Genomic DNA, 15,229 nt, shown 5'->3' on the forward strand with positions numbered 1-15,229 from the left:
CTGATCTAGAACAGAATCATTATATATAATCTAGTCGAGTCATTCCCTGAGAGATTGGGAAATCCCTACTAACCATAGAGGAGAAATACGACATCGGAGGGGCCTATTAGCGAAAACAAATTAGGATTTACTTTGTTAGACGTTGTTAATATAAAATTTTGATAGTATTTGATCTAGGAACATGCTCTAATCCAACAAAGACATTGAAGGGATTCGATGAATCCTAGTCTACGTTGAATCTCTTGAAAATTATGTTAATTTCCTAGTCGAAAATGACAATCATAGTGGATATGATAACTTGCTACTTTTGTTACTTGTAATGGCTTGGTGAATTTCCAAAATATTGTCAACTACAACAAGTGGAAACCCAGTATAATTTGTTCTGGATTAGTGTTGATGTTACATTGCATGGTTTTATGGATCAATTGCACTAAAGAAGAGTGGTAGGTGTTGAGTATTTTTGTCTCTCCATTGACTCAGACGGGGATGTTCAGTTATCCAAATAAAATCTAATAGAGACGAGGATGTGAAAACCAGGTTTTCAATATTTGATCAATACATTTTGAAGTAGCCAATTGAGTTAGATGACGCTACCTTGGTGAGATATGTTAAAGCTATTCAGCTAAATTTGAGTCTCCCATAACATACGAAGAAATCAGGTGTGCATGGATGAACCAGATGAAGAAAAAAAACTCATCCATTTTTTTGTTTGTCTTTAATTTATGTTGTTGTTGTTGAATTATGTTGTTGCAGTTGTCAGTGAATTGTTGAGGTAGAACATGATTTAAAGGCAAAATTGTTGGTCTCCTATCTTTTGATTACTTTGAGATTTTACGAATTCAAAATCGCATAATACATCTCCGATATTTGAATCCAAATGGAGACAAAACGGAGATTAAAGAGGGCAAGCAACAGGGGTGGGGAGAGATAAGAATTTCTTGAGGACTATTGTCAAGAATACTCTTCTTTGTTCGAATTTGAACCCAAGACCTCCAACTTTTTATCCCGTTACTCAAACCAAAATCTATCTAAGTACACTATTGGAAACATGCTTCTGATAAAATGACGCATTTTAGGAAGGCGGATGAAGAAATTCTATTTGTCGAGAATATACAATCAGAACCGACACGAGGTCAATCCATCTTGCTCTTATAAGAGAGCAATTTTTTAAAATGGATCCTACCACAAAGTGGGCCCACCATCATTAATTATTTCAGGTCTTTGTCTCTCTACACAAAAGAATATCCTAACTCCTTTTAAAAGGATGCATGCTAAATGTTGATTCTGAAACCACCCTGATCAAAACTCAACCCACTTGCCTCGTTAGTTTTTTTATTTACTATTACTAAGGCTTACTAAAGGATAAACTTGGTCATTGTTCCGCTCAAGATGTAGCAGCAAAGTACTCCATAAAAAAAGTTAACATTGTTGCATTTCTAAACTTAAATTCGTGGTAGAGATCATTAATTAAACTAGAAGATATGTGTGCTATTTTATTAAAGCACTCTTGAAGCTGAATGAAAATGGATTTAGAGAAAATGAAATTCTTTGCTTAACACTTTTTCAATTGATTTCCAATATGATATCACTAAATGAGAATGAAAATTGACAGCAGTGAACAAAAAAGTGCTACAAATAGCTGTATCGAACCCAAGAAATTTTGACTGAATTATCTTATAAAACCTATTCTACTGTTGTTAACTTGTCAACCAGTGAGTTCTACCATCTATCTAGCTTGTGTAACTTGCATTAACTGTACAGGTCCTTAGCAGTGATGCATGCATGACAGACAACCTGAGGTAAGACGGAAACCTTTTCGGTAAAACTCTTCAAACTGCTTGATCCTTGGAAGAATTACCTTTTCGGAATATCGAGACTATCTCCCGCAGTTGTGCCTTCTATTGCACGCATGATCTCCAACTCACGTGATTATGGAACTCGAAATCTTACTTTCTTAATCTGTTAATCAAAATGGTCAAACTAAATACAGTTAACTAAAAACCTAAACACAGAGATAATGCTGCTTTGTCAAGATGAGCTTACTATTTCATTATGATAAATGGATGCATGTGCATCAGCTAATCTCTTTTCCAAGTCTCTTGCTTTTTTTGTCTGATACTCAGCATTCTCCATTTGGTTTTCCTTTTTTCCTAATTCTTTATATAAATCTGCAAGAACCAAGAAGTATATTCATACAATACTTTTGTAATAAAAATGAACATTTACAAAAAAGAAATGAAAAAAAACACATCCATTGACCCATCTGTACGTCTTACAAAGTTGCCAATATATGGCATTAAGCATCAGCTAATTGCCGAGCTAGTATTTTACAAATACTTGTCCAATATTGACATGTTCACAAAAAATAAAAAATCTCCATAGACTCAACTCGTAAAAAGATCGTCAGATCATGCAGGATCATGACAGGAATCAAGATATGCACCTCGCAACCCTATCATTCAACTGTTGCATTTTGTGTTTTCAAACAAAAAAACTTGGACATTAATTGTCATTTTAGGCATGCATGGGAGAAAATAACAATTATGTTGTCGACTATTTCAAACACCCTCAAAGTTGTGATTCTATGTGAATCTAAATGAGTCTTCCCATCCATAATAAAAATAAAAAATATGAGTCTGCTGAAGTTTAACTAACAATTTTGTAAGCAAGTTGACTTGACACATATGTTTTCATGATAATTCAAGTTCCAGGTGTTTTCAAATTTCAACCATAACCAAAGAAGTTTAAATAAGAGAAAGAAGAGAAAATAAGGTATTCAATATCATAGATTAATGAGGTATTGAGAATATGAAAAAATTGCAATAAATAGCAATTCACCAAGAATAGAACCAATATATAGGATATTTTAAAACGGGAAGAGGTGTTACTAAAAAGGATTATTCTACGTGTGCTGAAAATTTGATTTAGGAAGATGTGTATTAAGTGTTGCAATTAAGCTTACTTTTCCTTGCAATTCTTGTACATTTCATAAATGAAGGGAATATGGGAGTTTATGCTATCACGTATTACTAGAATTTCTATCGGGAATCCTATATATGTATATTCATTTGATGAATGAACAAGAAAGTGTTACCCTCCAATATTCCATGTGTCATTAGAGCTCTTGATCGAGGAGACTTTGCTTCCACAAACAAACCCTAAAGCTAGAATAGTTTTTACGTCAAATGGAATGTGGATCCAGGGTAAAATCCCATCTAAATACACCGGCACGAATAAAATAGTGTGATCTGCAAACAATAACTATTATTGGTGAATAAAATAGTACCTGTCAAAACAGACAGCACCCAGACTTGAGTTGGAACATCGTAAAGCTTCTTTGCAAAGGTCAAAGACGACCGCAATATCTCTCTGGCTTGTACTGTGTCATGAATTTCAAGGGCCAAACTTCCGAGGGTTCTCAAATATTGGGACATAAGTTGAATATTCCCCAATGAAGTATGCATCAGTTTCAATCCCATTGCCAATCTAATTCTGCAAAAAAATTAAAACTTAAATATAATAACATTGATAAAACAAAAGAATATTTGTAAAAGAATCAAGGGTTTAGTTTTCTACATTGGTATAAATTCGAATAATCATGAAATATCGAAAGCTTTAGATATAGAAAGAAGAAACATTTGCATACAAACAACACTGCAAACTGGAGACTCAGATCCATACAGGCAACCTTGATCAATTTTGAACAAAAGTTACTTGAAAAATTACCTTGCTTCTGGTAGATCTCGTTGTTTAATCAATAATAGACCATAAGCAAAAAGAACACCTGTTTTCTCTCTAGCTCCTATGGTAGAATCTACTACTTCGTAAAATGGCCTAATCAAATGATCTGCCTGCAGGAAAGAAGCTATGTTTTGGTAAAAAAAATATTGCATGTGGGGTACTACTACACAAAAAAAAAAAAAAAAAAAAAGAAGCACCAATTCATTTAGAGGTACTAGCTACTATACCTTTGAAGTAGATTCTGCATCACCAATGCATATGTAAGAAATAGCTGCGTAAACTTGGCACATAGTTTGCATTGATTTGCTGTCCGTGAGCTACATAAATTCATATCATTAAAAAAACTGAAAAATCTACATTTTGATCACTACAAAAATCTTGTATATACCTCTACTGCTTCAGAAAAATGAAAGACCGCTTCGTTATAACAGCCAACTGAATGAGCGTATTGGCCTCTAAGCATCTCAATGATGCATTCACATGGCTTTAATATAGTCGGAAACCTCATGAACCAATTTTTCATCTGTATCAAAGCCTGAAAATTTGCACAGAAAGCCAAAATAATTGCCAACTTTTCAAATCAAGCTAATAAAGAGGATATTATTAAATGAGATTTGAATTTTAACAGAATACAATGCAACCTATCACATCATCAAAATCCTATCCTCGTTTTACACTCAACTCACAAAACTTTTCAGCAAACTATCACTTGCACTTCTCTATAACCTCTTACCCACACTTCACTTTCATCTTTAACTTCCTATCTTTAACTTCCAAATCTTTGTCGAAAAGCACATCTCCCATTAATAGCGTATCATCAACGAGTTTTCTCAAGTATATCATTGCTGCAAGCAAGCGATGTTATTGATTTCCTCCTATTGTATTATGTATTTCTATATTTTCTAAGTTACTTTATTCCTTTCTTGTCCTCTTATTCTGCTCTGCATATTTCTCTCTTTAACGATGTTTATCTGTAAGCCTAGTGGTTTGGCTGTGAGGACATTTTATGTGGAATCTCAAGTTTGAACCCGAGGCACCACATTTCCCCGTGCCGTGTGGGTTGATTTGAGTATGCGTTGGAAACAAGGCCAATTGACATATAAATAAAAGAAGACTCTATTTCTTTGACACTGTTTCTTGTTTTAGTAGATTGTGAATTTCTGTGTCTTTGTTCCGCAAACAGAATATAATTTTTTTTTGCCACTGTTTCTCTTCTTTGTTTAACGGGGTTCTATTTTTTATCCTAGATTTTATAAGTTGCATTCTGCAAAAAATATAGTATACTTTGTGAGTTTTTTTTCCTTGAACTACAAACCACAGAAGCCATTAACAGCACTGCTCGTCTTTAGGGCTCAAATAATATACAACAGGAACCCAAATATGTAAGCATTAAAGGAGCATAACCAACCTCTTGTGCTGCAGCAAATTGTGCTCGTGTGAGCTCTATTGCCACTTTGTTTTCAAGAAACTGAATCAGTAGCGTTAAGTATACTCCAGCCATATAGATGGAAGAGCGATCCAAATCCGCTTCTGCTAAACAAGAAAGATCAACAAGGTTTCATATAGAATCATTTTTTGCATGAAGACGTAAGAACATTGTAGGTTAAATAAGAATAATGAATTTCACCTCTGAGACAATTAGTTATTCCAAGCTTCACTAACTCATCTGCAAGGAAGAAACATTATTTACATAAGGAAAATATCGAAATCCAATTACACGAATAAAAGAAACAAATCAACTCCCTTCAAAAAAAAAAAAAACAAATCAACTCATTAATCTCGTTTTCAGAAAGAGTATCTAAAGGAGTTATGCTTCTCATCAAATGATGTTAAAAAATGAATTTAACATAAATCCTTGAAACAATAATAGGCGGTGATTTGACATATAGAATATCTTGCAAGTAGTAACGATGATAGGCGGTAGAATGCAAAGTAAAAAAATATAATTCAGAAAACAAAAAAGATCATTAGTGGCTAATTTGGACAGCGTATTAATGCATATTTGATTTATATACCATAATAAGCAATTTATATTTTGGATTCAAAATTAAAACCTGTATTTGTAGTCTAAGGATATATGCTACAAGCAATAAATCAATCCAAAGTCAAAAGAATTAAAAGTTATTGAAACACACATAGCAAAATGAGTTGGTGAACAACCTTGAATTATATGCATCCCAGACTGTATGCGCTTTCCACAATCCTTAAAATTTCCTTTTGGGCGCCCAAATACAACAACTATCAGATCAACTAGTGCAAAGACGGCATTCCTCGGAAGCCATTCCCCATCAATAGGAGGCGGTGCTAACTGAATCTTATCTCCTAACTCTTGCATAGGTTGGGTTTGCGCCCTATAAGACTTCACAGCAGCATCCAGTTTCTCTACATGGGGTTCAGCCTTCTTGTAATCACACAGCCGCATGTGATAGAATAACTGGAGTAATTCATTATAAAAGAACAATCCAGGGCATTGTCGTCTCTGAGGATTGCGTGAAAAAAGGAATCATCGTAGAGTTCAGTTGCAAATATACACATTGTTGACACATGGAAAAGCAAGAAGTTAAAGAATATTTGCACTCACTTGATCAGGCGGAATTGACTCCCAAATCTCATTGCATTTATTAATAGCTTGCGCAACCAAACTATTATCATCCGTGTGCATTAGACAGGCATGCAATAATGAAGTGGAAAAGAACATCTAATCCATTATAACAAAAGAAGGAATTAAAGACAGTCGGATCGGATGGCTATATTACTTGTGTAAGTTATAATTTCATTAAAAAAAAATTAAAAAGGTGATTTTTGGAAGCAAAGGAAGTATGCGAAAAGATAAAGCTTCCACAAGGTTCAACCTCTTAGATGTACGATGGAAGTGAACTAATGCATCGGATGCAAAGACCAGTTAAGGAAGCAAAGGAGATTATAATTAACTATCACAACTAACCTGCAACTCTGGGTAGGGTACTTTACTAGCACAGACGCATCCACGTTCTATGGCGGAGACTGAACCCCGGTAGTCTCCTTCAGTTGACAAAGCATTTGCAAGCTGTGAGTTGAAGTTGCAAGACCACAACTTCGTTGAAAACCTTTAACAAAATAATAAAAAAAAAACTAAGACATGAATAGCAAGTAAGATTTGCAAGCAATGCAGTCAAATTGATAACACAAACATATGTGATATGTGATAAATATTGTATTAGTAACATCAATATTATGTATATTGAACACCTTTAACATATGAATTATCAGACATGAATAATATCAGACATGAATAATATCAGACGTGAATACTTTATATGCAGAAAAGTAGAATGTGCTTTTCAAGATGAAAATGTAGGTAGAGCTGTATAGGTCTAAGACAAATTCTACAAATGTGCGAACAAAGGAAAAAGAATAAATGATAGAAGATATTAATAGAAAGGCTTAAATGCAGTTTTCCTCACTTATGTTTCAAAACGTTGCGATTTTGAATTTACACTCGGGTGTAAAAGTTACAATTTATGAATTTCCATAACTAATCACTGTTTTTACACATTCTCTCAACTTAAATTAAAACATATAAATATACCAACCAAGATTCTCATAATATATGAATGTGTGGCAGTAACGGTTAGGAAGGATCTTTTTCTTATTTTTTTTTTTATTTTAACGGATCCAATGTTAGTTATTAGTTGTTAGGTTAGTATTTTTCTCTTTCATTAGGGTTTCAACCTAGATCCTCCAATTACGTACACCCATAACTCAAACTAGTTGAAATAACTCTCGGAAGAAAACTAATCATGATCTGATATTAGAGAGACATAGGAAGGATCTTTTATTTTTATTTTTTTATTTTAACGGATAAAGCGTTAGTTATTAGTTGTTAGGTTAGTATTTTTCTCTTTCACTAGGGTTTGAACCTAGATCCTCCAATAACTTAAACCCATGACTCATACGAGTTGAAACAAACCTGTAACTAGTTGTTTGATAGTTTGAACCTATGTCTACCCCTATACTCTCCGAAACAACCTAAGCCGAGTTTCAATGATCTAAAAAATAGACAGCAAGAAAATATACTCATTATTTCCAGCAGAAGTGGCAGCAAGTTGAAGACCCTCGAACAAAACTTTTTTCTGATATTTAATATCTCCAACAAGATGATAACATTGACTCAACAAACTATAAACTTTACACTTCAATTCAAAACAAGACTGTGTCGACTTCAAGAGCAATTGCTACAAAAAACAAAAAAAAAAACAAAAACCCATCATATAAAAAAATTAAACAAAAGAATTTGAAGAACTTAAGGAAGAAGATACTAACACAACGTTGTAGGTGAGATTTAGCATGATCAACGTTGTGGGAATGGTGAAGAAGGATTGTGGCGATACGAAGACGAGTTTTGACTTCGATGATTGGGTAGAAAGAAACATCGCTCTGACAGATTGCTTCTAGGCATTTTACAGCCGTTGCTATTTCACCAAGCTTTTCGTGATGGTCTGCTAGTCCCCATAACCCTTCTGCTAGTGGTTCCATTGTTGTTTATTGATTATCGAAAAATTTGTCCTGATTCTTTCACGTCAATATATATAATGATTTCACCAATCAAACCCTAAGAATTGGTGTGAATATTTTTTCACCAGATTTCCATGTTTTATTGATTTGATTCGGTTGAAATTACCCTTGATTTAATTATTGTTTTATCTTTTGGTTTAATTTTAAAACAAAAATCTCTATTTGATTGAGATTGTTTCCAAAAAATTTGCTGAAACCAATTTTTTTTGTTGGGTTTAAAATAAACCAACTTGTTTTTATTTGGATCTAAGTTAAAAAAAATATATTATTAAAATTGATTTGAACATATCTTTACGCTTGAGTTTGTTTCAAATATAATATTAAATTAAAGATCCAATTTTTCTTCCCAAAATTAAGGATTCAAATTATATCAATAACCTTTTATTTGAAGATTTGATCCAAAATTATTTTCTAAATTCTATATATTTTTTTCAAAAAAAAAAAAGATAATGTAACTAATTCAGTTTTTTTTCTTCTGACTTTATGGCTCTTGTTTGTTATGGATCCAGCGTCAATTTGATTGATAGACACCAATTAGAATCATGTACTTTATTTTAATTGATTGTCACAGTTTTTTTTTTTTTTTTGTTTTCAAATAAAAATTGTTTAAAATCATTTTTTTAGAAGCGAATTGACTTCATAGTAGAAAATTTTGATCCCATGCAATTTTGGCAATTTCAATTTCTTAACCACCAAAATCGTGCTTGGCACCTAAATTATTCTGTTTTGACTTCTTGAATGTTGGCACACTCTTTTCTAAACTATAGTTGGTCAATTTTTTCGACTTGAAAATTTTCTATACTTTTGAAAAAACTGAAGTTCAATATAAAGGAGATATGTGCATCAATTTGGTCTTGTCAATATGTCTTTTTTCTTTTATTTTTATGGTTGTGCTTTCATGTAATTTGAGCAAGTTTTTGTGGATTTTGATTTAAACTTATTTAAAATCTATCATCGATATGCACTTGAACGTCTTGTACACAAATATTTGTTATGAATTATTATTATGGTTATTTGATCATTGTAACATCAAAAGCAAATATGTTGTTAGCAAATAAAGATTTAAATTTAATTTAATTTAGGTGAATTAATTTGTTCTGAAAATATATTTTTATTTGAAAAAAAAAGTTTTATATCCTTTTGTTTAATTTCTACTTTGAAATTAAAATTGATTCACGTGAATTTTGTGTATAAGATTTGTATTTAGAAATGCTATATATTTGTTATTCAATTTGGTAGTACATTAAACAAAGGTTTGATTCGTTAATTTTGAGAAATATTGACTCTACAATAAATGGTTAAAGAATCATTCATATGTAGTGAATCAATAGTGACATAAATATTCACTACTAGAAAAAGCAAAATTAGAGAGGGAAATTAGTGACGGAAAAAATAAAATCCCTCACAAATTCCTTGGTCGCAAAATTTAGTGACGGAATTTGAGAGGGATTTCATGTTTTCCCTCACTAAATTTTCCTCATAAATTTTTGTTTTTTTAGTAGTGATTTTTTGGTATATATATGATTCAATTTTATTTCATTTGAAATTGAATATTTGGGTTATAGCATGATTATGATAATTAAAATTTAGGCTTAATGATTTTGTCCCGTAAGTTATTTGTTGGTTACATTTTGGTCCCATAAGTTATTAACGTTACAATTTGGTCCCTTAAGTTAGTATCTGTTAGCCAAATACCGTCAATCTTTTGCCAAAACGTTAAATAGGCACATGTGAATGGTGACGTGACAACTTGCAATGTGTATCCACCTTAGACATTGGCTTAACGGTTTTGACGGTGGGGATTTATTTGGTTGACGGAAGATGACTTAAAGGGACCAAATTGTAACGTTAATAACTTATGGGACTAAAATGTAACCAACAAATAACTTAAGGGACCACATCATTAATTAAGCCTAAAATTTATTATTGTTAATTTTTCTACAATAATATGGTTTCAATCATGCATTTTGGAAGAGCCAAGAATATTTTTCATAAATTTATGATGCAAGGAATCAATGTTAGTATTGCACTTTAAAATAAATAAATTATTGAAGGCTCCGGAAGAGCTAATTTATTGTTACATGGAGGAACAAAGTTACACAATGAGATTGCATTCTCATAAAATTTTATTGAGAGTTAAGATATCTATCTAAATTGATATCATATTGAACAAATGTTAAATATCTCTATATTACGAGATATACTCTTGAGAAAACAAGTGTAGTGATTTTTTTTTTTATCTTTGATTTATACTACACTTATATTAGTGCAATGGAAGCACATATTATTGTAAACCTGAAGTTTACATATTATATTATTTGTGCAATGGAAGCACATAATATCGTAAACCAGAAGTTTACAAATTATATTAAATTTATCGTTGGCAAGACCGGTTGGGTTATCCCGGATCTATTATGATGCATAAACTACTTGAAAAAAAAAATGGATATACATTGAAGAGCCAGAAGGTTCTTCAATCTAGTAACTATTGTGTGTTACTAGTTCCCTGAGAAAGTTAACAATTTAAAAGAATGAGTTTCTCACTTATATATGGTGATATTTAAATTAATACATTGATCATGTGAATCACGTGGATATTATATGATTTGAATCGATGCATCAACTAAATGATCATATGTATATTCACAACTAGAAGTTTGTGAGATTATTTTCTCAATAAATTTGACTAAGAGTTTATTTTCTGAAATTTTTCATAAATCATTTGATAAGTATCATTTTTCAATTGAAATTGATATTGAACAAGCATATGGTAATAAAATGGACTAGAAGATTCATTCTTTAGACGTCTAAAGTTAATCGTCTGATTGATACTTATCAGACCATATTTTTTAAACTCTATTTTGGTTATGAGACCATGTCTTATAAACTCTGTTGGGAATCAATAATCTTGTATGTTGAGATATTGATTTGCATCATGCCAACACATTACTATATAGAAGTCCTCCCCTTGATCTATCATTGATTTTAGATTAACCACATGATATTTCTCATTTAAGTAAATTTTTGGATGTGTTGTGTGTGTCACAATTGCTCCACATGATATTTCTCATTTAAGCGCAAAGAAGGCCTTGGGTTAACCACATGATATTTCTCATTTAAGTAAATTCATTGAAGAATCTTCATCATTGAATCATCGTTCTGCAATTCAAGTGCGAATCCGCCATTGGTAGTAGCAGACTCAAGCACGATCACAGAAAATCAGAGAAGAAGAAGAAGAGGAATCGAATCAGTGAAGAGAGGAGAAAATACCGATTTATTTTCGGTTCAAACCCTTACCAGAAGAATCTGCAGATTTCTTGAGGATCTTTCTGTTCGAATCTCCGATTAAAACCAGGTAATCACAAGAACCTACTCTTTTTCATCGCAAAAGCTCAACTAAGATTCGTAACAACAAATAAACGGTGAATCGAGGCAGATTAACAAGTTCTCAGACCTGTTCTTTCGAAGAACTTTGAAAAGATTAGAAAAAGTTTGAAACTGAAACCCTAAAATGTAAATCTACGAAGATTCACCGTTTATTTGCAAAACCTAAGATCATATTCTTAATCAGTGTAGAAAATAGATTAGATTAGGGTTTCGTTTCAAGAAGTTTCGAAAAGTTTTGAAAACATAGAAACCGAAAGATTCAAGCGTAGATCTGTTCATATCTAGGCATTATTTCAAAAAACGAGTTTCAGAATCATGAAGAGGAGACAAAGACGAACACAACGATGTAAAATTTTTTAGAAAAAGTGTTCAGGTACGGCGGCGCCACCGGCGGGCCACCGTACCTCCGTCGTTGTGTTCATCGGAGAAGGTGATCGGAGAAGAAGAGAGTTGCAGACCTTCTCTCACTAGGAGAGAGCTTAGAGAGAGAAAGAGAAGTGAGAAGTGGGCTGAACCGGTCCCTTAGCTTTTCTATAAACCTCTGAACCAGACTGGTTCAGTCCTGGTTCACCTTTGCTTCGTTTTCAACCACTAGATCTAGGGTTTGATGGAGCTGGATCAATCCAACGCTCCTGATGCGTTTGGATAGTCCAGATCCATCAAAGACCTTGGGCCTGGGTTTCTTTTTTACTGGATTTCGTTTTTCCTTTATTTTCTTGCTAGTTGCACCATGTTACTTGCTTTCTACACCCCTGTCATACCCAAAATGTTTTAGGAAATTCTCTAAAAAATTATAGGGACTCCTTGATACTTTGTGATGTTCTTGTGTTGGTTTTGGACTGAAAAAACTCTATAAAAAATGTTGATACATTTTTCTTGTTTAATTCTTGTTTTTTTTATTATGTTAAAAAGTATGTGAAAATGTGCATCATTTTAATTCCAATTCTTGATATGTGTTTGTGGCTTGTGATATATGGATTTATCTCAGTGGTGATGTTTTTTTTACTTGTGAATGTGTTATTGTGAGTTGCTTGTTTTACAAGTCATGTGAATGTTTGTTTGTGAAAATAAAGTGCCAAGTATGTCTAAAATATATCATGATTCTTGACTTGCATGTGATCTTATAATTCTCATATCATTGATTGTAATAAAGACTTTAGAAAATTGTCATGATGTGAGGATCATAGGTCATATAATTGCTTTGATGTTTTGGTAAACTTTAGGCATATTTTGCTATTTTTAGGTTAAGGATCTTATCACCCTTTTGCCAAGTTTCTAGTGGTTCTTTTGCTTATAATTTCCATTCTATTATGCCTTATGCTACTAACCACTTTACTTCATGTTTCATGCATTCCATGAGTATCTCATCCTCCATCTTATATTCTTGGTCTTTATTTTCTTACACTTTAAAATTCATGCAAAAGTTAGAATGTAAAGCCTAGGGATTTTGTACTTTACTTTATGCTTTTAAATTCTTGAAAGACCATAGCATGTATTTAGGCCAATGATGTAAAGGACACAATGGACTCTAATGATGTACACCGACACAAGTACCGACACATGCACACACATCACATGGTTACTTTAGATGAATGTTTAGGGAATGTATGCTTTAGATGTATGCTTAGGAATCACGATACTTAGAAAAATCCTTTTTTCCAAAAAACATGAACAACTTCACGCAAATATTTTTCCAAATAAACCTTTGGGATCAAAATCCCATTGAATTTTCCTTTTCTTTTCTTAAACAAAAATCTTAATGAATTTTAATCATACTTAGACTTTTCCTTTGCAAAATAACGAATTCCACCTCACATTTTTCCAAACCTTATGCCCTTGAGGCCTCTCTCTCTCATTCTTCAAAATTTCATTTTCAAAATTAAAATCAACCAACAAAAACAAAAACATTTTTTGGAAGAGAACTACGGTGGATTTGATCCCTTAAAAGGGTACGTAGGCAAGGAACCAATATTCCTTCAATTCAAATAAAACAAAAATTCAAACATCTTCTTCTCCCTCCAATTCTTGACTTAGTAAACTCTTAGGTGTAAATATCATCTTTCAAATAGCATTTAAAAACAAAGCGCGCGTAGAAAGTAAAGACGGTTCCTATAGGATACTATAGTCGCTATGGGTGCCTAACACCTTCCCATAGCGAAAACAACTCCCGGACCTCGATTCTCAAGGGTTTTTCTTATTTTTCCCTTCCCAAGGAAAAAATGAGATATCAAAGGTTAAAAAGGTTCAAACTTAATCAATGTTTGACACCCGAAAACCAAGATAAAACAGCTGGCGACTTCACTGGGGAGATTCGAGAGTTACGCCTAGTCTTTATTTCCACGCTTGCGCTTTCGTTTTCACTTGCTTCTTTTTGTTTTCCTATGTGAATAAATGTTTAAATTCTTGCAAACGTGTGGGGTGAGAATATCAAAAAGTCCTACACCCGGGCTGAGTGAATTTAGGATTTAGGGGGGATATAATCGACAATACATTTCGAGGGTTGCCTCGTGTATTGGATTATGCGATCAATCCCACATAGTTGAGGCATTTTGGGGGTGATGTTGTCGGCGCGTGTTGTCGCGTTTAGGCACTTTGCTTCTAATTGTTCTATGACGCTATGAACCGTAGATAACCGAACCCATCCATGGCCATTTTCTAGGACGTAGTGTGGAGGCTAAACCGAGTGTTGTCTCGAATTTTAGTCGTCACACAATACTACGCTCAAGTTAGATCTTCTTACGGATAATCATGGAGCGAGTGTTTGTCTCGTGACACCATGATATACGTCGGAGAGGTTGCGACTTGGGAACTTTTTAGAACCCGGTTACTATTATCCAAAGCCCTAGATTCACCGGACACCGTGTCCACCCATGACTCCTTGACTTTGAATCTCAACCCACCATGTTTTCTCCGTACTTGAACATGATCATGCATACATGCATACATGCATACATGCATAAACTTTTTTCCATGCATTTATCGAAGGGCTTAGACAAATTGAATTTGTAAACATTGTAGGAATGGGGAAGACTAAGTCCTACAAGTTCAAGGAAATGGATTTGGCTAGTTTGAGAGATTTGGCACTCAAAATCAAGGATCCGATTGGTTTCCGACGTCGTTACGGGGCCTTACTTACTCTTCTCCAGACTAATGTGGATGAGAAGCTTGTACACACTCTAGTGCAGTTTTATGATCGAGACTATCGGTGCTTCACTTTTCCCGACTTTCAGTTAGTGCCCACACTCGAGGCTTACTCTTGCTTGATGGATCTATCTATTGCTAAGGGGATACCCTTCGCGGGACTTAAGAATCCTCCTACTCCTTTGGTTATTTCCCGTGATCTCTATCTCAAGACTACGGATGTTTCCAAGAATCTTGTTACTAAGGCTCACATCCGAGGATTCACTTTGGAGTACTTACTTGAGAAAGCTAACATCAAAACTACTTGTCAGGACACTCTTGAGGCTATTCTTGCACTACTCATCTATGGGCTTATTCTATTCCCGAATCTTGATGACTTCGTGGACATGAATGCTATCATGATCTT

At 33.5% G+C, this 15,229-nt stretch overlaps 1 protein-coding gene across 1 annotated transcript; it reads right to left on the minus strand.

Moving 5' to 3' along the window:
* Nucleotides 1-1,544: 1,544 nt before the first annotated feature.
* Nucleotides 1,545-6,212, minus strand: LOC146915319 (sister chromatid cohesion protein SCC4-like). The gene is made up of 9 exons (XM_085716390.1): nt 5,902-6,212; nt 5,369-5,407; nt 5,150-5,271; nt 4,130-4,276; nt 3,969-4,058; nt 3,727-3,851; nt 3,287-3,492; nt 2,044-2,168; nt 1,545-1,959 (listed from the first exon to the last, which is right to left on the minus strand). The coding sequence occupies exons 1-9, from the start codon at nt 6,161-6,163 to the stop codon at nt 1,930-1,932; spliced, it is 1,146 nt and encodes a 381-aa protein (XP_085572516.1). The 5' UTR covers nt 6,164-6,212; the 3' UTR covers nt 1,545-1,929.
* Between the last annotated feature and the right edge of the window lie 9,017 nt (nt 6,213-15,229).

Source organism: Medicago sativa, chromosome 6, assembly GCF_051527215.1.
Source record: "Medicago sativa cultivar Bolivia chromosome 6, Bolivia_mono, whole genome shotgun sequence".
In the NCBI taxonomy this organism is placed as follows: domain Eukaryota; kingdom Viridiplantae; phylum Streptophyta; class Magnoliopsida; order Fabales; family Fabaceae; genus Medicago; species Medicago sativa.